This window comes from Silene latifolia, chromosome Y (genome assembly GCF_048544455.1).
Source record: "Silene latifolia isolate original U9 population chromosome Y, ASM4854445v1, whole genome shotgun sequence".
In the NCBI taxonomy this organism is placed as follows: domain Eukaryota; kingdom Viridiplantae; phylum Streptophyta; class Magnoliopsida; order Caryophyllales; family Caryophyllaceae; genus Silene; species Silene latifolia.
Window position 1 is genome coordinate 72,672,307 of NC_133538.1, and position 25,457 is coordinate 72,697,763.

The 25,457-nt window shown below is 39.7% G+C and overlaps 1 protein-coding gene across 1 annotated transcript; it reads left to right on the forward strand.

The window, feature by feature from the left end:
• Positions 1–8,370: 8,370 nt before the first annotated feature.
• On the forward strand, positions 8,371–8,832 carry LOC141628327 (uncharacterized). Its single transcript, XM_074441485.1, has one exon. It carries the CDS (start codon positions 8,371–8,373, stop codon positions 8,830–8,832), a length of 462 nt encoding a protein of 153 aa, XP_074297586.1.
• The last annotated feature ends 16,625 nt before the right edge of the window (positions 8,833–25,457 follow it).

Consider the following 25,457-nt stretch of genomic DNA (forward strand, 5'->3'; position numbering starts at 1 on the left):
ATTAGTTTGCTTTCATTAAACTAGTTTAATTGGGCATTTGTAGCTGGCTTTGAGTTTTTATCCCATTCCATTAGTTAGTTGTATTTAGTTTGCTTGGGGACAAGCAAATGTTTGGTTTGGGGAGATTTGATACGTGCATTTTATATAGCCTTTTTAAGCCTCTTATGCACATATTTCTATGTGGTTCCCGTAGTTTTAGGCTACGAAATGCCCCGAATATTCTACTTTGGTTTGTTTGGCTTTAATTACAGGAATTTTCCTGGAAAAAGCGGAATTGAGCCTGGAACTGTCCCTTTAGCTTGCATTTAGGAGATGAGCGGATTTGGAACGGAAGTATTATCACCTCGAGAAGTGTAAAGTCGTCTTGGAAGCAATTCAACGTCCAAATGAGCTGGTGCAGTGGTAGTTTGGTCGATCGAGCGCTTTTGCTTGCCTATATGTTCGATCGAATGCTTTTGAATAGGAACAGTACTCGATAGAATGGTTTCTTTGCGATCGAAGGGTGCATTTTGGAGGTTCCTCGATCGAGTGGTTAATCCGCTCGATCAAGATGTTTGTGGTTGAAGTTGTTCGATCGAGGAGTCTCAAAGTCCACGATCGAGTAACTTTCTATTTGACGCAGGCTTTTCTTGCATGGACTTATTTATTTTGATATTTTAATTATCGTTTGAAGTTAATAAATATCTCTCCAATAAATAGGAGTGACGTCATTAGGTTTAGGGATCAATTCTTTTCACCAGAAAAACTCTTCCCTGTTCAACGTTACTTTGTTCCTCTATTTTTCCGGATCTCGTTTTATGTAATCTTTCTCTTACTCTCCTTCTATTTAATCTATTTCTCTTTTTTCACATCTCTTATTATTATATTTGTTCTTGCTATATCTTTTATTGTTGTTTTATTAGTTATTATGCTTAGCTAATCCCTTAATGCTAGGATTAGTGGAGCCATGATGGTGTAATGATGATGCTCTAATTGGTTTAAGGGGTTTGTTGTGAGAATTGTTTGATAGCAATATAACTATAATTGTTAGGTTGAATGCATGCAACTGAATCAATTAATCCGGTTAAATTCAGACCTAGACCGAGAGATTGGAATGAATAGAACTGTTATGGACAATAGACTACACTAATGAGGGTGAAAGCTAAGTTAGTAGTATTTTAGGGCAGATAGAGGACCGAGAGAACCTTTCCTTTACCCTTCCCACATCAGATCGACTGACCTACCTTTACCTGACTTGTTAATATCATTGTGAACCGACATCCTGGCATATTTCTCTCTATCTGATTAATCTCCTATTCCAATCCTTGCTTTTATTGTAGTTCATTAGTTTAGTTCAAACATCTCAAACCCCCTTGCTTTGTGACCATAGATAGACTGAATAACAAGTAGATAGTGACTGCCTCCCTGTGGATACGATACCCAACTTGCCTCTGATGCATTAGTTAGAGCCTGTTGGTTTTATTTTTGATAGGGTTGCGACAGCCGTGTCATCTTGCGCACCTTACGATCCAATATCTCCTTTGGCACCTCCACATAAGTGAGATCTTCGTCCAGCTCAATATTCTCCACCTCAAGCACATGAGATGGATCGCTCACATACTTTCGAAGTTCTGACACATGAAAAACATTATATCCTCGATCAAGAGATGGTGGCAATGCTAGCTAATAAGTTACTTCACGTACCGGATCCAAAATCTCATATGGCTCTATGAATTTCTGACTCAACTTCCCTCTGTTGCCAAACCTCATGACTCCGCGCATATGTGACACTTTCAAGAGAACCTTGTCACCCACCACAAACTCGATGTCCCTGCTATGCAAATCTGCATAACTCTTTTGCCGATCTTGAGCCGCTTTCATCTTTTGCCGAATCAAGTGTACTTGTTCAACCATATCTTGTACCATTTGTGTTCCTAAAACCACCGCTTCACCCCTATCGTCCCAACACACTGGACTCCTACACTTCCTCCCATACAACGCCTCAAAAGGGGTCATCCCAATACTCGTGTGATAGTTGTTGTTGTATGAAAACTCTATCAAATCAAGTCTATCCTCCCAACTTCCACCAAACTCCATCGCACAAGCTCGCAACATGTCTTCTAAGTTCTTGATGGTCCGTTTAGTTTGACCATCTGTCTCAGGATGAAATGGCGTACTCATCTTTAAGGTAGTCCCCATCAATTCCCGCAACTCTTGCCAAAACCATGATATGAATCTCGCATCTTTATTTGACACAATGTCTTTTGGTACCCCGTGTAACCGTACCACATGCTTCCTGTACCCAAGAGCCAGTTGAATCTTACTCCAAGTATCTTTCATTGAAATAAAATGAGCTTACTTTGTCAAACGATCAACGATTACCCAAATCATGTTATTACCCTGCTGAGTCCTCGGTAACCCCACAATGAAATCCATAGAAATCGATTTCCATTTCCAATCCGGTACTTCAAGTGATTGAGTCTTACCTTGTGGTCTCTGTTGTCCCCCCTTACCCTTTGACAAGTCAAACACCAAGCCACATACTCCGCTACCTCTTTCTTCATACCACGTCACCAAAACGTCTTCTCCAAGTCTTTATAGATCTTGTCACCTTCCGGATGTACCGAATAAGGAGTGAAATGAGCCTGCATCATAATCAACCTCTTCGACTCAGCATCATTAGGTACACACCACCTCCCATCGAAACGAACAATCCCATCTGTATGGATAGAAAATTAGGAAACCATATTATTCCCTACCCTTGTCTTCCACTCCTGAATCTTGGGATCAAGTACCTATTTCCTTTTTATGTCATCATAAAGTTCAGGCTTGTTAGTCAAATCTCCAATGGCATCTCCCTTGCGAATCATATGAATCCCCGTCTTAGTCATCTTATCCTTCAATTTCATCAATGACATGGCAGTGCATAGCGAATGCACACTCTTTCTACTCAAAGCATCTGCAACCACAATAGCCTTCCCCTCATGATAGATGATCTCCATATTATAGTCCCCAATCAACTCTATCCACCTTCTCTAACGTATGTTTAATTACTTTTGAGTGTAGATGTACTTCAAACTCTTATAATCTAAAAACACCTTAAAGGTTGCTCCGTATAGGTAATGCGTCCAAATCATTAGAGCAAATACAACAGCACCCAACTCCGAATCATGAGTAGGATAGTTCTCCTCATATGGCTTCAACTGTCTTGAAGCATAAGCAATGACTTTTCCATTTTACATCAAGACAGATCCCAAACCATTCTTTGAAGCATCCATATAAACTTCGAAGTTCTCACTTCCCTCAGGCAAAGCTAGAACGGGAGCTATAGTCAAACGCACCTTTAATGTTTGGAACGTCATCTCACAACTCTAATCCTAATGAAATCGAGTCTCTTTCCTCATCAAGGCTATCATAGCAATCTTGGAAAAATCTTTCACGAATCTCCTGTAATAACCAGCCAAACTTAGGAAACTCTGAATCTCCGCAAAAATTTTCGGTGCATCCCATTTTGACATCGCCTCAATCTTGCTAGGATCCACCGCTACACCATCCTTTGGAATCACATGGGCCAGAACGGCCACCTTCTCTAACCAGAACTGGCACTTGGACAACTAAGCATAGAGCTGATTATCTCGCAAAATCTACAGTACCAACCTCATATGCTTCTCGTGCTCTTCCTTAGTCTTAGAATAGACTAAGATGTCATCATTGAAAACCACCATAAACCTGTTCTAGAACGGACAAAAGATCCGGTTCATAAGATCCATGAACACTATCGATGCATTAGTCAACCCGAAATGCATCACCACATACTCATAGTGACGATACCGTGACCGAAAGGCTATCTTAGGAATGTCTTCATCCGCAATCCTAAACTGGTGATAACCCAACCTCAGATCTATAATTCCATGGTTTTCGGGTCTTTAGTTACTCGGTAGAGTAGCTGGAACTTGACCGAGTAAGTCGTCGTGTGACTTCTGGTCAAGTTACTGTCCAGAAGCACTCGGCCGAGTAGTGAGATACTCGGCCGAGTACCCAGGTACTCGACCGGGTACCTGGTTTGACGGGATTATTTCAGCAGTTTGATTAAGGTGATTAGAGATTATATATATCGTTTTTAATAGTTACTACTCTTTTTACAAAACCTAACCTACGTATACCATCTCTCTAATCACCCTAATCACTCCCAAGTAAAGTGCGATCGATCTTGAGTCTACATTCCTTTTTTTCCGTACCGGTTTCGTTGGTAAGTCTCTAATACATTGTTAATTAGTTTATGGTTATCCTTTAGGTTTTCCCTAATTGATTAGGTTGGGGAAAGAGTTGATTAGAATAATTATGATATGGTACTGTTGTGATTATTGCTAGGTGACGTGTTCGTAGAGGAACAATTCTAGCTTTCGTTGTTGATTGTTGATTTCAGACTCGCGAATACGGTAGGGTTTCCCTACTCAGTCGGTTGTTTAATTAATTTGAGATTGTTGTGATTGATTGATTGATTAATATGCTACGTTGGATCAGTACTGGTTGATTAGTATTGTGATTGGTATTGTTGTGATGGGACCTTGTTCGGGAGATGGTTCCATCCCCATGTTCGCCTCTTGTGGCTCCTGTCACAAGGGGGATGCGCACATTAATGATCTAGGTGCGCTCGTTGCGATGAGCGGGGCTTAGGTGGGAACGGCTGCGGTCCCCCACTGGCGGTGGGTATTACCTATTGCGTTGGGTAATCTGGCAGGACTACACATTTAAGTGTGTAGTAGGTTATTGATTGGTAATGGAGTTTGGAGATCTGTATTTCAATTGAATTGGTTGTGTTTTTTGTATTATGAATTCTTATCTTGATTATACAGTTGACTGACTCCGTTATTGTTTTCAAAACTATGGTGATCTATTCGGGGATGGTGAGCAGTTGATTGAGTAGGTATAGTTGTGGATAGCTCGCGGGTTTGGATGGGGCTTGAGTCGTCACCAATCTTTATCTGGCTTCCGTTGAAAGTTTATGCTTTAGTTCCTTTGACAGTTTTTGGTTGAAAGCGTTTAAAGTTAAACTTCAGTTGTATTTATACTTTAGACAGTTTTGGTGTTTTTATAATAACTATTCTATGATGGTCAATTTGATATACTCTACCTCGGGCAACCGAGATGGTAGCACCTTGATATGCTAGGGTGGTCCTTGGTAAGGCACCTTGGTGTATGGGGGTGTTACAAAGTGATATTAGGGCGACGATTTTGGAACCTAAAACAAATGAACAAATGAACGTAGGGTGTCTAACTAAAATGAACCCGGGTAGGAGTTGTTTGGAGTAGCACAAAGGCTTGGGAGACGTCCTAAAGCCGCAATTTGGCCCTTACAACTTTGAGCCGATCACTACGGGGCGTTTTAGGAAGTCGTTACATGTGTTATATATGTTTCTTGTGAGAAAGTTGGATGGATTGGAAGTTATATGATTGCATGAACATAGAGTATTATGAATGATATAAGCATAATGGATGTCATTATCTGGCTTTTGAGTGTTTAGTAACATGAATAGGAAAGATAATACGTATACATGATGTTTAGTGATGGTTTATAGCATTTTCTGGCATGATTCGGTCGAGCAGGGTGGGTACTTGACCGAGTATGGGATACTCGGCCGAGTAGCCAGGCACTCGACCGAGTGTAGGTATGTGAGTTTTGGACAGTAGCTACTGGTTATGACCAGTCGGCCGAGTAAGTTGGGCACTCGACCGAGTGGGGCGTACTCGACCGAGTACCTAGAGTACTAGACCGCGTATGCTTTATGTGTTATCTGAGGTCAGCTACTGGAGTGAGATACTCGACCGAGCACCCCCAGGTACTCGATCGAGTACCTCATTAGCATACGTTTATTTATTTTGGGCCGTAGGCTATGTGCTTACGTTTATATTGGTTATATCAGCTCAAAATGTCGCCTTAGAGATCAGCCGCGTACCTTCAGGCATCTGAGATAAGTCTTGAGGAGGTTGCTAGAATGATTGACCAGCAATAATTGCTCAAGGAAGCACTCAAGATTGTGGGAAAAGGGGAAGGGAAACCGGTGGATTCATCCCGGCTGAGCACTGATACCAAGTTTGTCGTACTCCTCGATATGCAAAAAATATTTATAATCTCAATACCAAACTAATGAATTTAGTCGGGTAAGAAGGTCGATCCACAGAGATGGTGTGTTAGAAATGGTTTATAAGTCTGGTCTTCGTTTTAGTCAAGTCGGTCAATAAGATTGAAGTGATTATCTATGCTAAAAGTCTAAGCTAAGAACATGAAATAAATGAACAAGCAAATAAACAAATAAGTTAAGCACAATGAGAAGGAAGACTAGGGTGTCAGGGTCACCCAAGTATGAGGGGTCGAGTCTAAGTCAATGTAGAGGGCATAACGGAGGGTGAAGTCTAGGTGTGTCCCTATCTCTCGATATGAGATGGTCATTGGGTCAAGTCTAATAGAACTCTTTCCCTAACTAATCCCAACCCACCTATCTAGTACGTTCCAAACTAAGCCCGACTCTCGCCGTAAGCAAGTCAAACCAAACACAAGGAGAGCCAAACTCTCGCTCAAGCAATCCCACACATGTTCAAAGCACAAGATAAGAGGCCAACATCCAACGATGTAAACAACTGAAATTGTCCAGGCAAAGCTTAATCACTCTACTAACTAGTATTAATCTCTTGCTTCAAGGAATAGCTAATAAGAAGAGTGGAATTGCTCAAGTTCTCACTGGGGCATTTCCACAAACACCTTGTGTGCATAAACTTAAAGACAAGTTACCCATAATCATTAACATCCAAACACAACGCATATTCCACCCATTAATCCCACATGAGCTTCTCCTTAAACCTAGCATTAATCAACTCAAACATGTTTAACACAAGCAACACAAATAATACAATAACAACAATAATAAACATGATTACAATTATAAAGAAGATAACTTGAATTAGTAAGACACTAAACTGATAGAGATAAGAACTAAACTAATTAAACTAACAAATAACATGAATATGAACATAAATTTAACTAAATTAACAAAGATAAAAACTTTAAGGAAATTACTAACTAAAATTAACAAGAACAAAAATTATAATAAAAACAATGAAAGAGAAAGGATGAAGAAATTATACCAACAATGAATTATATTAAGCATGGAACTGATAGATCTTGGAAATCGATTATAAAAGACTTGAACTTATGATTTATTAAAGACTAATATTAATATTAAAATCCTAAAATAAGAGAGGAAAATAAGAGTGTGTTTATTTTTCTAAATTATATTCTGCTCTATTCTACTACCTAAACTGCCGTCTATTATGTAAAATGAAGGCTGCCTTCTGAAATGAGGGTTTCCTTCTTTTTATTCTAACTTTTCACTTGATAAAACGACATCTTCTACACCAGAACACGCAAGCCAACTAAAGAGTGCTGCCAGGTCATTAAATGGAGGGCAAAGTCGTCCTTTTGTCTTCTTTTGTTCATTTCTTCAAAATCAATCAGTCTTTAAACAAATTAACTGAGTCAACTCAAAATAAAAGGGAGCACACAAATCCCAATCAACCCATGCTAGCATCACCAGGATGTGCTGCACGACGGAGCGGGCTGATGCGGAGCAGCTTTGGTGAGTAAGCCAATGATGTCGATTGGTGGCAGCCACGGAGTGGCAGATGGTGGTTCTCGCGGCTGCTGGTTGTCGATGATGGTCGAACGGAGATGATGGTGCTGCTCCTGGTGAGGCAAAGTAGAGGAATGAGTTAGGACTCGATTCTGGGTTGAGCTGCGGGCTCGTCTGCTGCTGCTTGTTGATGCTGATTTCTAGGCTCGACGGTGGTGATGTGGTTGTCGCCATGGATTGAAATGAGACAGACGGTGTCGGAGATAACCCCAAATTATGGTGGGCTGCTGGTAGTGCGTGGTACAAATTCCAGCACGCAGGGCTGGATTGGTGCGAATTGGAGGTGATTCGTGTTGCTTAAAATGTGGAAACGGATTTGAATGAGTAGATGATACTCATGGTGATGGTGGTTGGTATTGGTGGAATGAATGATGTTGTGAGTTGTTTGGGCGCCAGGACAGTGAAGGGGGAATTTGGGATTTGGGCAAGTCTGATTTTGACTGTCATTTAATTTCATTTGCCTCCGTCAATTACACAATCCCCTCTCGCTTGTTTCTCCGTTTCTCGATCATTGTGCATCTTTTCTTGAACTCGACCTCCTACAAATATAAACAACCAAAAGCAGTACCAAGCTCTACGAAGTATGACAATTATTTGCAATAATTATATCAAACAATTAATTAACGAATATATAGTAAAATGAGCTATAAAATAATAGAAGCACACAAAATCGAGTCAAATATAAGATAAAAGCATGGGTAAAATGGCACTAAATTGCTACTTATCAAGCACCACCATTTCTCGCTTTAATCCTACTACTTTTGAGGGCACCGTAGAGCCTAAGCTGCTTGACAACTGGCACCGAGCAATGGAGAGTGTTTTAGAGGTAGTTTGGTGTCCGCCGGAGATGATGGTAGAACAAGCTGCGTTCTACATAAAGGATGAGACTGGGGTTTGGTGGCACAACGATAGGGAACGAGCTCATGCATACTATAGGAATCTGGGTCAACCTGTAATCCCATGGGCAGGGTTCAAGAGAGCTATGAGGGACCATTTCGTTCCGGAGCACATTCATGCTAAGTTGAGGGCTGAGTTTGATTCCTTTTCTATGGCCGCCAACATGACTGTCACAGAGTACTACCACAGGTTTATCGAGCTATCACATTATATGGAGGACATGCAACTGAGTCAACGGAGTTTTGGTCTTCAGTTCGAGAGAGGTTAACAATGAAGATCATGGAAAGGCTACCAGCTAGGGTAATCTCTGATCTGAAAGATGTCTATGCAAGGCTAGGGCACGCTAAGAGGATAGTGGACATGACCAAGGAGGCCAAATAAAAGATTGTTGAAAAGAGAAAGGCCGAGGGTGAGGGTGGAAATTAGTCAAGGCACAAGAGGGGCAATCACAATCAAGCTTGGACTTTTTCAGAAGGGTCTAGCTATGGTGGGGGATGTCGAGCTTGGAGAAGAGGCAGCCGGAGTACTAGTGAGAACTCCAGTCTTCTATGTTTCAACTATGATGGAATGGGTTATAACCGGTTTGAGTGTACGAGCGCTACAAGAGGAGGAGGAGGAGGTTTTCCGAGGTCATATCAAGGAAACTACTCGCATGCTCCAAGTCAGAGTCTGGCTAGCAACATGCCAGCTGGGTCATAGGGTAATCAAGGAGGCTAAAGCAACAACAATGGGGCTACAACCACAATAATGGAGGGTCCAATCAGTGTCCGAACAACAGCGTGACTCAGAACTCGACGGCTAAGCCTACCACTTCAGCAACTACGATCCAAGGTGGAGGTCAAAAAAATAGTGGTAAAGTCTTTATGATGGGCAAGCAGGAAGTCGAGGATGATTCTTATGTGGTTATTGGTACTTTCCTTGTTCATAACACGCCGTCTTTTATTTTGTTTGATTCATGGGCAACCTACTCGTTTGTATCTAGGGGTCATGCCTTAGCTATGGGTTTGGGAGAGCATGAGTTGGAAAAAGATAATGTGTTTATACATTCGGGAGAGTCTGTGTTATGTACTAAGTTATATAAAGGGGTGTCTATGATAGTTGGGCAAGTAGACTTACCAGTCAATCTGTTAGAGTTTCGTTTGTAGGGGTTTTGAAGTTATAGTCGGGATGGATTGGTTGGGTAAGTACGAGGCTAAGATAGATTGTTGGCAGAAGAGAGTGTCTTTAAAAGGGCCTAAGGGAGTCAAAGTGTCATATAGGGGGTTTGTTCTAAATCCCAATATGAATATGACTGCAGTGATAACTTTGAAGTCATGTTTGAGAAAGAAGTGTCCTTTGATCCTTTGCCAAGTGTGGATACTCAGGTAGAGGAGCCGTCAGCAATAGTTATACCAGTGGTTAGTGAGTTCGGGGATTTTTTTCGGAATGAGATACCAGAGTTACCTCCTAATAGGGACATCGACTTTAGTGTTGAGCTTATACCGGGGCGGGACCTATATCTAAGGCTCCGTACCACATGGGACCTAAGGAGTTGGAGGAGCTGAAAAAGCAGCTGAATGAATTATTGGATAAGAAGGATGGTAGTATGAGGCTATGCATCGACTACATTGAGTTAAACCATGTCACCGTGAAGAAGAGATATCCTTTGCCAAGGATTGATTTTTTTGATCAGTTGAGTGGAGCCGAAGTGTTCTCTAAGATCGATTTGAGGTCGGGCTATCATCAGTTGAGGATTGCATATGAGGCCATTCCTAAGACAGCTTTTCGATCACGGTATGGTCACTATGAGTATGTGGTAATGCCTTTCGGGTTGACTAACACACCAGTAATATTCATGGATCTTATGAATCGGATCTTCAGTTCGTTCTTGGATAGATTTGTGGTAGTCTTCATTGATGACATCTTGGTCTACTCTAAGACTAAGGTAGAGCACGAGGAACACTTAAGGTTAATATTGCAGACTTTGCGAGATAATTAATTGTATGACAAGTTATCTAAGTGTGAGTTCTGGTTAAAGAGGGTGGCTTTTCTAGGCCATGTGATCTCGAAAGATGGTGTGTTGATGGATCCTAGTAAGATTGAGGTAGTGTCGAACTGGAAAGAACCGAAGAATGTTGCTGAGATCCAGACTTTCTTGGGTTTCGCTGGCTACTAAAGAAGCTTTGCCAAAGACTTTCCTAAGATCGCTAGACCTATGACAGCTTTCATGAGGAAAGAGACTAGATTTCGTTGGGATGAGAGTTGTGAAACAACGTTCCAAACAATAAAGGAGCATTTGAATACAGCTCCCGTTCTAGCTCTACCTGAGGGAAGTGAGAACTTTGAGGAATATACTAATGCTTCGAAGAATGGGCTGGGTTGTGTGTTAATGCAGAATGAGAAGGCCATCGCTTATGCTTCGAGACAGCTGAAGCCATATGAGGAGAACTATCGTACTCATGATTTGGAACTGGGTGTAATGGTATTTGCTCTAAAGATTTGGAGGCACTATCTCTATGGGGCGACCTTTAAGGTGTTTTCAGATCATAAGAGTTTGAAGTACATCTACACTCAAAGAGAGTTAAACATGCGTCATAGACGGTGGATGGAGCTGATTGGGGACTACGATATGGAAATCATCTATCATGAGGGGAAGGCTAATGTGGTGCCAGTTGCTTTGAGTAAAAAGAGTGTACATTCGTTATGTACTGCTATGTCTTTGATTAAACTAAAGGATGAGATGACTAAGATGGGGATTCATATGATTCGCAAGGGTGATGCCATCAGTGATTTTGACAATAGAACCTAAACTTTATGAGGATACCAAAAGGAAACAGGAGCTTGATTCCATGATTCAAGAGTGGAAGTCGAGGGTAGAGAGTGGTATAGTTTCGAGGTTTTGTATCCACATAGATGGGAGCGTTAGTTTAGATGGGAGGAGGTGTGTACCCAATGATGTTGATTTGAAGAAGTTGATCATGACGGAGGGTCATTCCATTCCTTATTCGGTACATCTGGGTGGTAACAAGCTTTATAAGGATTTGAAGAAGACGTTTTGGTGGCCCGGTATGAAGAAAGATGTTGCAGAGTTCGTGGCTAGGTGTTTGACATTTCTGAGGGTAAAGGGAGAACAACGGCGACCACAAGGTAAGATTCAGTCACTTGAGGTGCTGGAATGGAAATGGGAATCGATTTCTATGGATTTTATCGTGGGATTACCAAGGACTCAGCAGGGTAAAAATATGATTTGGGTTATCGTCGAATGTTTAACAAAGCCAGCTCATTCTATTCTAATGAACGATACTTGAAGTAAGATTCAGCTAGCTTTGGGTTAAAGGAAGCATGTGCTTCGGTTATACGGGGTACCAAAGGATATAGTGTCGGATCGAGATGCGAGGTTTATATCACGGTTTTGGCAAGAGTTGCAGGAATTGATGGGGACTACCTTAAAGATGAGTACAACATTTCATCCTGTGATAGATGGTCAAACTTAAAGTACTATCAAGACTCTAGAGGATATGTTGCGAGCTTGTGCTATGGAATTTGGTGGGAGTTGGGAGGATAGACTGGATCTGATAGAGTTTTTATATAACAACAGCTATGACTCTAGCATTGGGATGGCACCTTTTGAGACTTTGTATGACATAAAGTGTCGGAGTCTGGTTTGTTGGGATGATAGTGTTGAGGCTCTGATCTTAGGACCACAGATGGTGCAAGACATTATTGGGCAAGTGCGCTTGATTCGCCAAAAGATGAAAGCAATTCAAGATCGACAAAAGAGTTACACGGACTTGCATCGCAGGGACATCAAGTTCGTGACAGGTGACAAGGTCCTCCTAAAAGTGTCACCTATGCGGGGAGTGATGAGGTTTGGCGAGAGAGGAAAGTTGAGCCAGAAAATCATTGGTCCTCATGAGATTTTATATCAGATAGGTGAAGTACCATATCGGCTAGCTTTACCACCATCTCTTGATCGGGTCCATAATGTGTTTCATGTATCACAACTTTGGAAGTATGTGAGTGATCCGTCACATGCACTTGAGGTTGAGAATATCGAGTTGGATGAGGCTCTAACTTATTCAGAGGTTCCTAGAGAGTTTTTGGATCGTAAGGTACGCAAGACAAGGAATGGTGAAACCGTCTTGCTTAAGGTGTTATGGTCTAATCATGACGTGGACGAAGCCACTTGGAAACCGAAGGATGCTATAAGAGAGCACTACCCACACCTTTTTGATCAGGTATGTTTGGTTACGGGGACGTAACTGTTGTCTTTTAAGAGGGGTAGGAGATGGTCGCATGTGTGTTTTGGGGTAGTTTGAGGTCGGTATGGTCGTGTTGTTGGTTTGTGTGAGCTATAGTTGGGTTGTATAGTTTGTCATAATTGGGTTGTTAGTGTCTTTGTGTAGTTGGTGTTGCAGGTTGTTTTGGGTATGATAGAACTTCGGGGACGAAGTTTGTTTTAAGGAGGAAAGATTGTAATACCACGATTTTCTGGTCCTTCGTTACTCGGTAGAGTAGGTGGAACTCGACCAAGTAAGTGGTCTGACGAGATTATTTCCACGGTTTGATTAAGGTGATTAGAGATAATATATATATATATATATATATATATATATATATATATATATATATATATATATATATATAGTAATAAGATCAACTAAGTTCATGTCTTACATGTGAGTCCATGAGTTCTATTGTCTACCCTTAGATCATATTATTGAAAGGCTTAGATTAAAAGTAAAAAGCAACTAAAAATATTATTCTAATGGCTAAAATAATTACCTCTCCTCCTACCACTCATAGGGTATTAGCATGCATGCAGGTTGTCAATCAGAACATCACACACACGTCCTACTAACTTCCCCCCATTTATCATCTCTCTATTATTCAAAAGTAATTTTCTCCCAAAATATTTCCCCCAAATTAAACCCCATTAATTTCAACCGTTTAAGAACGAAACTGCTCTCTAAATCCCTCAATTTTATCGCTTTTTTGTTACCTTATTATCGTTTTTTTCTCCATTTTCTTTTCTCACTTGCAAGCTGCCATTTTCGTCCATTCATATTACTTCAGAAGGTAATTTTTTTTGGGTTTTTAGAGTTTTATGTTTTCTTTTTGGGTTTTAAGAGTTTTATGATTTTTTCTCTTCATTTATTTAGACGTTTTGTTTTTAATTTATTGGACATTGTTATGTAATTGGACTGTATTTGATCACTGTATTTTGTCACCATTGCTTTTGTACTGTTCTATTTGATCACTGTATTTGGTTTCTTCATTTTGATTAGCCAGTTATTTTTAGCACATTTAGGACATGTAGGACATTTATTTTTGATCACTGTATTTTGTCAACTAACGTTTTTAGCATATATGTTCATATTCATTAAGATTAGTCAGAGTTTTTTTGAAAAATCCTACTTTTGTTGCTTACAATTACTCTTTCTCTGTTAAAATTATAGTTTATCCAGTTTTTTTTTTTTGGAGAAATCCCCCTTTTGATTACCCTTTTTGTTAGAATTACACTTTTGTTGCTAAAATAACACTTTATGCTGATACAATGACACTTTTTTGCTGAAATTACACCGTTGTCTGTTAAAATAACACATTATTTTGTTAGAATTACACTTTTGTAAGCTAAAATTACACTTTTTTGTGTTAGAATTACACTTTTGTCTGTTAAAATAACATTTTATTTTGTTAGAAATCCCACTTTTGATTACCCTTTTGTTAGAATTACACTTTTGTTGCTAAAATAGCACTTTATGCTGCTACAATTACACTTTTTTTGCTAAAATTACACTGTTGCCTGTTAAAATACACTTTAACTTGTTAGAATTACACTTTTGTCAGCTAAAATTACACTTTTTTCTGTTAAAATTACACTTTTGTCTGTTAAAATAACATTTGATTTTGTTAGAAGTACACTTTTGTTGCTAAAATAACACTTTATGCTGCTACAATCACACTTTTTTTTTGCTAAAATGTCACTGTTGCCTGTTAAAATAACACTTTATTTTGTTAGAATTACACTTTCGTCTGCTACAATTACATATTTGTTTGTTAAAATTACACTTTTGTCTCTTAAAATAACATTTGATTTTGTTAGAATTACACTTTTGTTGCTAAAATAACACTTTATGCTGCTACAATCACACTTTTTTTTTGCTGAAATTACACTGTTGCCTGTTAAAATAACACTTTATTTTTTTAGAATTACTCTTGTGGCTGCTATAATTACACCTTTATATTGTTAGAATTACACTTGTGGCTGCTATAATTACACTTTATGCTGCTACAATTTAAACTTTTTTTTGTAGTAATTTTTTTTTTCTGCAACACTTAATTTGAGTAATGTTAACAGATGTCAGATGGAAATGAGGCTAAATCAGGCAAGACCAAAAAAGCAAAGGTGCATGTCAAGTTGAATAAGCAGCTTGTTGAGGCCAAACCAGCCAAACCAACCACGAACAAAATTGCAAAGGTGGTCAAGTGCCGGCCGAAAGCGACTTGTTGAGCTCGTTGAAAAGCTTAATGATGCACAGCGAGATGCGGTACGGAGGATCGGTTTCGGTGGTATTCTGGAGCTTAAGCTCAAAACATATCCGATGGGTCATGTTAAAGATTTTCGAAAGCATTCGAAAGACGAATCGTATATTTTTTGGGCAGCTAAGGATAAGGAGTTCATGGTCACCAAGCATGACGTGTATGACTGTTTTATGTTACCACTTGGTCCTAAAACTGTTGATCCAGTACCTACGGGCCGCCAAAAGGATTCTCAAGCGCCGGAGAACAAGCAATTGAAAGATAAATGGCAAAAGCGTACAACATAAAAAGGGTTAACGAAGGCATTAATTTATGAATTGTCTTCCAAGATATTTTAAAAAAAAAATACAAAAAAGGAGGTCCTCAATTCTGCAGGCTGTTTGTTCTGCTCGCCATGTCATCATTCCTAACTCTAACGTCATACAGTGGGGTTGACTTCAAGTTTTTGAGAGCTGTTGAAGATGTGGACTCGATTACGCAGTACAATTGGTGTACTTATGTGGTGGAACATTTGGTGAAGGCTGCGGCGCCTCCGGTGAAAATAAATGCAGTCTTTGGGGGTGTATCCCCTTTTTAATGATTACGTACTTTCAACGTTTCTATTTCTGTGGTACGAGTTGTCGCCACAGCCTGCCACTCATTAAGCACTGGGACCGGCAGACGCTTTCTGACAGACTACATGGTGAGCTTGACAAGAACTGTTTGGGTCGGCTAACTTGGTCCTTGGTCAAGTATCCTCGGTGCCTTAAAAAAGAAGTGTTAAGCATTGGCGAGGTGCCTAATGACAGCCAAGTGTTAGCCATTGGAAATGTGGTTAGTGATACGGCATTACAAGTGACTTCAACTTCAGACAGGAAGAAGTTCATCGAGATTGAACTCCCTTCTGGTGTTGATGATGACGAGGAGTTGAAAGCTCGGGCTGTAGATGTAAGTGTTATTTGTTGATTTGTCAAGGCTAATTTTAATGTTTTAAAGTTACTCTTTCTTTCACTACAATTACACTACAATTGTAATTGCGGTATTAATCAGTAATTGCTTAAATTACAAGGTTGTCAGTTAAAATTATACTTTTTAAAGTAAAAATTATACTTTTGTTTGTTACAATTACACTTTTGTCCGTTAAAATTATACTTTTTAAAGTTAAAATTATACTTTTGTAGCTTACAATTACACTTTAGTCCGTTAGAATTATACTGTTTGCCCTTAGAATTACACTTGTCAAAGTTAAAATTATACTTTTGAATGAACACTTTTCACTGAACACTTGTCCAATTATCTGTATTTTAATGTAGGATGTGCATGAGCTTTACTTGAAGATGCAAAGGAATGCTACTGTCTTCTATTCATGGTATGCAGATGCAGCCATGACGCTCAAAAGGTTAACAGGAGGTCTGAACTATTCTAGTGACCCTGTCGCCACACAATGCACGGAATCATTCTTTCAAAGCCAAAGGATGAAGGATTATGCTGTGGAAATGCAGGAGATAGCTGAATGAATAAATCATTCCGTGAAATCAGCTCCTGTGCTGCAACAAAGTCCAGGTGATCAGTATCAGAATGACGAGGTAGATGACGGCGGATACGAGCAGCAGGTTGGTGATGATGATGAAGAGGAGGACAATGGTGATGAGGACGAGGGAGATGATGAGGATGGTGATGATGTTGAGGATGAGGAGGATGGTAATGATATGGAGGATGATGGATACGATAATGAGAAAGAGGCGACTGTAGATGTTGGTACAGACCTCGAAGGCACGGTGGCCGCCTCAATTGTTTCGGATGAAGTAGCCAGTGAGAAAGCACGGGAGGTGTCTACACAACAGATAATGGAGGCGGTGCAATTTTACAAAGACGCCCGAATTTAAGGACGCCGCTAACGAGACGACGATTACAGTAAGGACACCAACGTGGACGTTTGTAGTACTCGTGATATTTCTGTTATTTACAAAAGGAGGAAGGTAGTTGGGAAGGAGGTGGCTGTTGACGAACCACCTAAATTTGACCGGGAAGTTCTCGAAGAGTATTGTTCAAAAGAAGAGGTTGATGAGGCTGAGAAGAAGTTCTATGCGAATGCTGCTGCTGCAAAGGAACAAGAGCAGACTATGGACATAGGGGTGCCTGTGGCCGGGGAACCTCAGATAGCTGACAATAAAAATGAGGAGGATGGGCCCACCGATGCTGATCCACCTGTCACTCAATTCCTATTTTCGTCTGCGGAGATTATTGAAGCAGAGCGCCGAGCAGAAATGCCGGCCAGAGAAGACCAAGGAATTGGCGAGGTAACAGAATTGGTGAAATTGGCCCCGGACGCTACGGGAACGGTTGTGCATGTGAGTGAAGTTATGAATGCCGAGATGGACAAGGACGATGACAAGATTGGGAAGGGGAATGCTAAGGTTGGTCTCCAATGTTCAAGTATAATAGTGGTTACTGCAACATTAGACGATGCTGTACAAGTGGATTCGAAATCTTTGGAATTTAGTGGGCCTAATTCTGCGGAGCCTGAGAAGGCGGATAATGCTTTGGTGGAAGTTTAGAACATAGAAGTTGCACCTCCCGCCACTCAGTTCCTATTCTCGACATCTGAGATATGTGACGCAGAGCGCGCAGCCGAACAACATTATGAAGAGGGTGTCGGAAACGGCGGATGCGCAACGAATGATGAGCGGTTGTTAAAGGGTAACGAGCAGCCGGAATATGTATTTGCGTTGCAGGCAAAGGAATTTATGGACGTAGAATGGACAAGTACTGTATATTCTACTGCGGATGTAGACGCGCTGTTCGAGGAGCACCCAATATCTGTGCATGCTGAAAATGAGTCGGGGTGGAATAATGATGAGCCAAATTTGGAAACAAGTCCTCAGACAGTGGCAGAAAAGGTGGTGGATGGGGCTGCACTGAAGGATCACGGAGGTAATGCATTGACCTTCAGAGTTTAGAAGTGCCATGGATGAAGTTATTTTGTTAGAATTACATTTTTTTCTGCTAAAGTTACACTTTTTTAAGTTACAATAACACTTTTTTATCTAAGAATTACACTTTTGTCTTTTGCAATTAGACAATTTTTAGTTAAAATAACACTTTATTTAGTTAGAATTACATTTTTCTCTGCTAAAATTACACTTTTTTAAGTTAAATTATACTTTTGTAGCTTACAATTACACTTTTGTCTGCTAGAATTACACTATTTTTAGTTAAAATTAGACTTTTTTGTGATAAAACAACACTTTATTTTGTTTGAATTATAATTTTGTCTACTAAACTTTATTTTTTTCTCTGCCACAGTTACACTTACTTTCTGATGATGAAATAACACTATTTTTATTACAGATGCGGTAGTGGAGGATGATGCCGTGAAGTCTTCGGGAGGGACTATCGAGCACAGAGAGGTAACAGCTGACGTAGTACCAAAGGCAGAGAACGCCGACATTCCTATCCCGGTACCGTACGTCCCTCACAGTGATCTGAGCTACCATCCTTTTTTACTTCACTCGAGTGAGCCCTTGCTGTGCATGGATCACGTCATTGAGAACCTTGGGTGTTCTATTGATTGTCGGGCACCTAATCCTGAATTGTGCTTTGCAACGAGAAACCTAGCATTCAGTCAGGAGCTCCTAGTGCCAATGTTTAGTGACAGGAAATACTTGATTGACTATGCGTTCAATCAGTCAGACGCGTTTTCCGAGTTGTAAGTGTATTATTTTTTTACAAGAGGCCCTAAACTTTCCTAATTATATATATATATTGTTGACTAAGTAAATTTTGTGTTGTAGTGAACGATTGGTCCAATTCAGCGAGTTTTATTTCATTACCCGGGAAGATATTGCAACTTTGAACCCTCGGAAGCAAATCATGACAAGTGTTATTGATGGTTGGTGCTTGCTACTCAACCACATCATGAAACCTTCGGACATATCCCCTTGTTTCTTTGGCCTAAGTCACACTGTAAGTTCAAATGTGACCTTTATGTCTTAAAATTACACTTTTGTCCGTTAAAATTATACTTTTTAAAGTTAAAATTTTTCTTTTGTATGTTAAAATTGCACATTTGTCCGTTAAAATGATACTTTTGGCCGTTAGAATTACACTTTTTATTGTTGACATTATACTTTTAACATTACTCTTCTGTGTTAACAGTACACTTTTTTTGGTTAAAGTTTCACTTTATTTTTATAAAATAGCTCTTTTAATTATCTGATCACGCATTTAACACTTTTCAAATAAAAGGACCCCGCAAGGTCTATTTGGAACGCTCAAAAGCTTGGGAAAGTATTGAACAAATAAAGACGAAGACATTTTTGGTGGCTGGGATGCCTGGGCTGAAACCTGCCGTGCACCATTCCAGCTTGACACGGACATGGTATGTAACAAAACATGTAATCTTTTATCATGGTTTTTAAGGTTTTCTTTTTCTGATCTTAGCCACATACGATGCAGATCTTTCTGCCCGTGTTATCTGGTGACGGTGATCACTACAGCTGCGTGTGCATCAACTTTCTCACCGAGCATATTGACTACCTTGACAACCGCAAATACGATGACCCATTAGAAACGCTCCCTTATGGAGGGATAGCACGTATTTCGGTAAGTGTATGATATCCAAAAGTCAACCAATTTATATGGGTCGTACTATGTTAACACACTAACGCGTATTCATGTTCAGGCAAATATAATGGGGAAGTATTTGGTGTCTATAGGGCTGTCTAAGGGGGCAAAGGTCAGCGGGTTTAAGATCGTGAACATAGAGTTCAGCTGGCAAGCTCAAGGGTATTCGAGAAATGACTTTGGTGTTTTCATGATGCTACATATGATGTTCTACCGCGGAAGCCCTTTTCAATGTGACCTCGGGAAAGAGGATGCTATGAGTTTGTACCGTGCTGAGATTGCTGCAACACTCGTCCTCTGTGACATTTACAGTATCAGAGGAGACATCTTGATGCGGGTTGGTTATTTCAAAGCAACTGCTAGACATCCGTTGACAAGAAAGTTGAATGCTGTTAAGAGGAAAACAGATGGTGACATGGGGCCGGAATCCACAAAACGTGCGCGCGTAACTGAATCTAAAGAGCCCGTTATGGAGGCGACATCTGTTGCCATGCGCATTCCATCTGGTAAAGCGATATCATCTGTTAAGAGCCATCCTCGTGGAAAGGGGGGCGGGTTGGGCTGCTCTCTCGACTGTGGTAGAGGTGGTCTCAACACAAATGTGGTGTCGAAGATGCTCCGGAGCAACCAAGCATTGATCAAGAATATTAAATAAAGGAGGAAGCATGTTGTCGACTATTGCTTGTTAGTTGACCACAATTATGATGAACGGTCGGTTAATCTGTCTTAATTAACGACTTCTTTAATCAAGGATACTCAGATTATTTTTCACATTTATTCTACTTTAGTTAACGACTTCTTTAATATTACGGAGTGCAGTGAATGCAAGTGATGGTCAGTACACCCGTCACGCAACGCTTCGGAGAGCTGACATTATGTCCCTGTTGCGTGAAAACCTTATGTCGTTGAATGTCATCGAGTGCTGGTCGATTTTGATGAACCATTTGGAGAAGGAGGAATATGGCGACCAAATGAGGATGTCATTCTTTGGTATACGTCACATGGTAAATCCATTAATCATTACATCATATTTATGCCCAGTTCTATTACACCTTTGTTACTTAGAATGACACTTTTCTAACTTACAGTTATATTATGTGAATGTTTCACTTTAGTTCTTTTAATCAACAAAAGTGTCATTCTAACCGTGTTAAGTGTAATTTTAAGGGACAATAGTGTCATTTTAGGTGACAAAGTAACCACATTAATCATGTTCACTATTGCCTTTTAAAGGATATACTGTTGGGATTGCTTGAGACGTTTGAACAACCAGGCACACAATCAGACAGCAACTATGACAACCTGTACCAGCTCTGGGACACCTTCATCGTCGATAGTGAGCGAACCTTTAACTTGACAACAGACTTGCTATTTGTCCCGTTCTGCATTGACGACCATTTCGCATGCGTATGTATCAATCACAAATCAAATACAGTCGACTTGCTGGACGGGCAAAGGCATTCTGATTTGAAAAAGTCGCAGTTTGGAAGAGCAACGCGTTTAATTGTAAGTTATTGTCCATCCATTTCTTCCGAATGCTATCTTTTTTGTTCAATCAGTTTGTTGAGGTAATTATGTACATTTGCAGGCTAGCGCAATGAGTGATTATTTAGAATCACGGGATATCGAAAAGAAGAACACTAGGGCACGGGAAATTCCTAATTATGTGTTGCGCCAGATACCTTTCAGCGGGATGTCACCTACTCTCAACCAACCAGAGTCGGGTCTGTTCACCATGATGGCTATGCTCTTATACGAGGGTCTTCCTTTTCAGCATGAAGACCTTGAGAAGAAGAAATCAAGGCGCTATTTGGTGATCCAACTGATAGCTACCCTCGTTCTAGCAGACATGAACGTTTTGCGCGAAGGTGTGCTCGAGAAGGTCAAAGCTTTTGTTAGCACGAAGGACAAACTGTGGAAGGTATTACAACAGAAGCATAGACTGCCCCGTGCCAATGTGAAAAAATAACAACCTTAATTTAGTAGTTAAGTTTTTGTGGGAATATTGCCTTGGCTATGTAAACACTTATTTCATACTTTGTATTATTTGCAGATGTTAGCAACCTTCATCTAGACAGTTAGTTTTTGTGTAAACAATCTTTCAACATTCTATAAGACAAGGTGTTTTATGTTAATACATATGACATGGCGGTAAATAATGTATTTAGTTCAACAATTGTGAGTAATATGTTAGTTAAATCAGTCAGAAGAAAGTGTGGCTGTAATACACAAAAGTGTAATTCTAACCGTCAGAAGTGTAATTCTAACCGGCCATATCAGTGAGAGATAGACCTTACATTACACAAAATATAAATGTAATTTTAAAAGGAAAAAGTGTCATTTTAGGTGTTTTATTTATGAAAATATAGTTATGCTGTTAAAAGATGGTGCAATAATATTTATGTTGTTTTACCTAACTATGTTATAAGGCTTTACTATAGATGAAGTGTAACTGAAATTGCATACTCTGTAATTATAAGGAGTTTAAGTGTAATTCTGATCATAACAATCCTACCCTAAGAAGATATGAGGCCATTGCAATTTTATTCCCTAAATATGTGTAATTGTAAGAACATAATTGGTCATAATAGTCAAGAGTGAAAAATTCAACGTTCTGGTTTTGAACATTATAACTGTTTCGTCCAATAAAAAATACTTCAACAAAATACATTGTAATACCAAAGGCGACCAGTTGCCTTCCTGGCAGTTTGATGTCTAAACACAATACGAAACATCATGTTGTACCTCGTATTTTGTGTCGACATACCCAAAAAAACGTACTACTTATTAGGTATTATATTGATTATTCTAAGATGCCTTCTTCTTCTTCTTCTTCTTCTTCTTCTTCTTCTTCTTCTTCTTCTTCTTCTTCTTCTTCTTCTTCTTCTTCTTATTCTTCTTCTTCTTCCGACGAGGGTGCTGACGATTGCGATAATGGTGGGTGCTCTGTGAATGGGTTAGGGCAGTTCCTTTTGTCATGGTTAGCTAATCGCTTGCAATTTTTACACATACGTTTTGGCTTCCTTGCCAAAGCAACTGCTTTTTCCTTCATCGACAACATTCTCTTTCCGCTCCCCTTGTTCTTGGATTTCTTGGGCGGCAAAATGGTTATCTCCTGACTAGGAGAACATCCAAGAATTTTCTCCAACTGTTGTTGTTTATTCAATGGTGATCCTAATGGTGAAAGTTTCTCCTTAAACTGTCTAATTAGTCTAGAAAAGTTGTCGACATCATTCTTCAATTTGCCCATGAGCATACCAACTGTCTGATGAATCTTCGACCACATTACTGACATCGCAATCTGTTTTCCATCTATTATATCAACGTCCTCAGTTGCTTCACCATTACAATCGAACATTTTAGATAACCTTGCATCTTTACACCATCTTTTAACAACACATTGTTCTGGAATAATCTTCACTCCGTTTGACGAGTAAATCCATATGACATGCCGGCAAAGAATGCCTTTCCTCTCAAGCATTCTACAGCTACAAGTGGCTTTCAATGTATCTAGTTCAACAATATAGAGTAATATGTTAGTTAAATCGGTCAGAAGAAAGTGTGACTGTAATACACAAAAGTGTAATTTTAATCAATAAAAGTGTGATTTTAACGGAAAAAAGTATAACTTTAACAACACAGTATAATTTTAACAACCTAATTTGTAATTTTAACAACCCAAAGTGTAATTTTAATGAACAAAAGTGTAATTTTAACGGATTAAAGTATAACTTTAGCAACCCAAAGTATTATTTTAACATCCCAAAGTATAATTCTAACAACCCTAAGTGTAATTTTAATCAACAAAAGTATAATTTTAGCGGATAAAAGTATAATTTTAACAAACAAATGCTACAGAATGATACCTGGGCAGTATGTGACCTCATAATTTCTGTCCCTGTTTGCATCTCTAACAGTGGTCAGCTCTAAAGAGCCACACTCAGTGAATCCTCTGCTTTTACAAGTACCGATTGAGCACTTAGCCTCTTCTTGAAATTCCTCGAGTACTTTATGACTGTACACTTGCGCCCCGTGCACTTCGATAGCTAGATGCGTTGATATTACAGGGAAAGTGTGTCTGTTACAGCTGTCAATCTGTTTTTGTGTGTGTCTTTACTGGTCCATCGCGCGGTCAATACGCATCAAAAACTCAACTAATGTTCCGGACTTACTCTCAAATCTCTTAAAAAAACTATTTTCGCTCTCTGATCTTTGGGTTGTCCTCATAACACCCCCCATATCTAGGTCCCTACAATGAGTCATAACCCACTGCTTCCTTTTAGCGTACATTTCTTGGAACCAGTCAATGTTATTAACATTGTGTTCCCTGCCAATTTCTTCCCATTTTGCATCGAACTCTGCCGCTTCGATGTCTTCATCCCATATTATGGCATTCAATTTCTTTAGAAACACTGAATAATCATCTCTCGTCATTCCATACTTGCTTGGCACCTTGTTCATGATATGCCACATACAATATCGGTGACGCGCTGTCTTGAACACCAATGGCACCGCTTTAAGAATACCAGGATCCTGATCGGTGATAATGTACTTAGGCTCTTTGCCACCCATCGCAGCCAGAAAACGGGTGAAAACCCATTTAAACGAGTCGGCATCTTCATGAGCAACAAGCGCTCCACAGAAAGTGACTGATCGTTTATGATTATCAACCCCGGTGAAAGGTGTGAAGGACATGTCATACTTATTGGTGGAATACGTCGGATCGAAGGACACGGCATCCCCAAAAACTGAGTAGTTCCTTCTAGCGATTCCGTCGGCCCATATAGCTTTACTAAGGCTACCGTCAGAATCAGCATCATAGTCAAAGAAGAACCCTGGTCTATTAACAGCCAATTCCTTAAAGTGGTCCACGAACATCTGACTGTCCCGTTCATGAATGTAGCATTTCACATCTCTGTGAAAGTTCTTAAAATCATTCAAACTAGCTCCGATGTTTTCAAACCCATTAACATGTTCCGTCAAAATTTTTTTAGTCGTCGTAACTCCTATCTTCAGCTGTTGATTATTGACAATCTTTTAGATGTACGTATTTTAATCAACACAAACATAATTCAAACATATACAAATGTATAAGTTCAAAAAAAGAAAAGTGCTGTTTTAACAAGAAAAAATGTAATTGTAGACGCAAAAAGTGTAATTTTAGATGACAAAAGTGTAATTCTAACAAAATAAGTTGAAATTATAACATAAACAAGTGTAATTTTAATCAAGAAAAGTGTAATTTCAATCAACTCACCCTTGAATTATAAAGGATTATCATTTTGTGATAGTCTGTTATGTTGCATGCCAACTTTTGAAACTCTCTATCTCTAGCTGATACGAGTTCATGGTTGTGGCCATCGTGGAATCACACCAGTAATTCCCCATTCATCACGAATAGCCTAATCCTCGCTTTGCAACCAACACGCCTGACTTTGTGTCTCCTACCTGAGTCCTGGCCGCCACTACACTCCAATTGTCCCTTATGTTTGAACCCCTCCCGGTTGCAAACCAACAGTTTAGATTTGATCTCCCCTCCACGTCATCTCTTAGTCGTGTACTTACGCACATCAAAACCACAAGCAAAAGCATACATTCTATAAAATGTCACTGCTTCCTCTATTTCCAGAAATTCCTGACCAACATAGGGGTGAACTTAGCTTCAACGTCTTTGCAAAATTCTTCTTCGTTCGGCTTTCGTTTTCCATTGTGCTCAATATTATTTGACAATAGCGTAATTATTATCAATTGTTTTCATAACAACTT

Excerpts from the sequence above, each read along its gene's own strand:
- LOC141628327 (XM_074441485.1), top strand. The coding sequence starts at position 8,371 with ATGGCACTAAATTGCTACTTATCAAGCACCACCATTTCTCGCTTTAAT.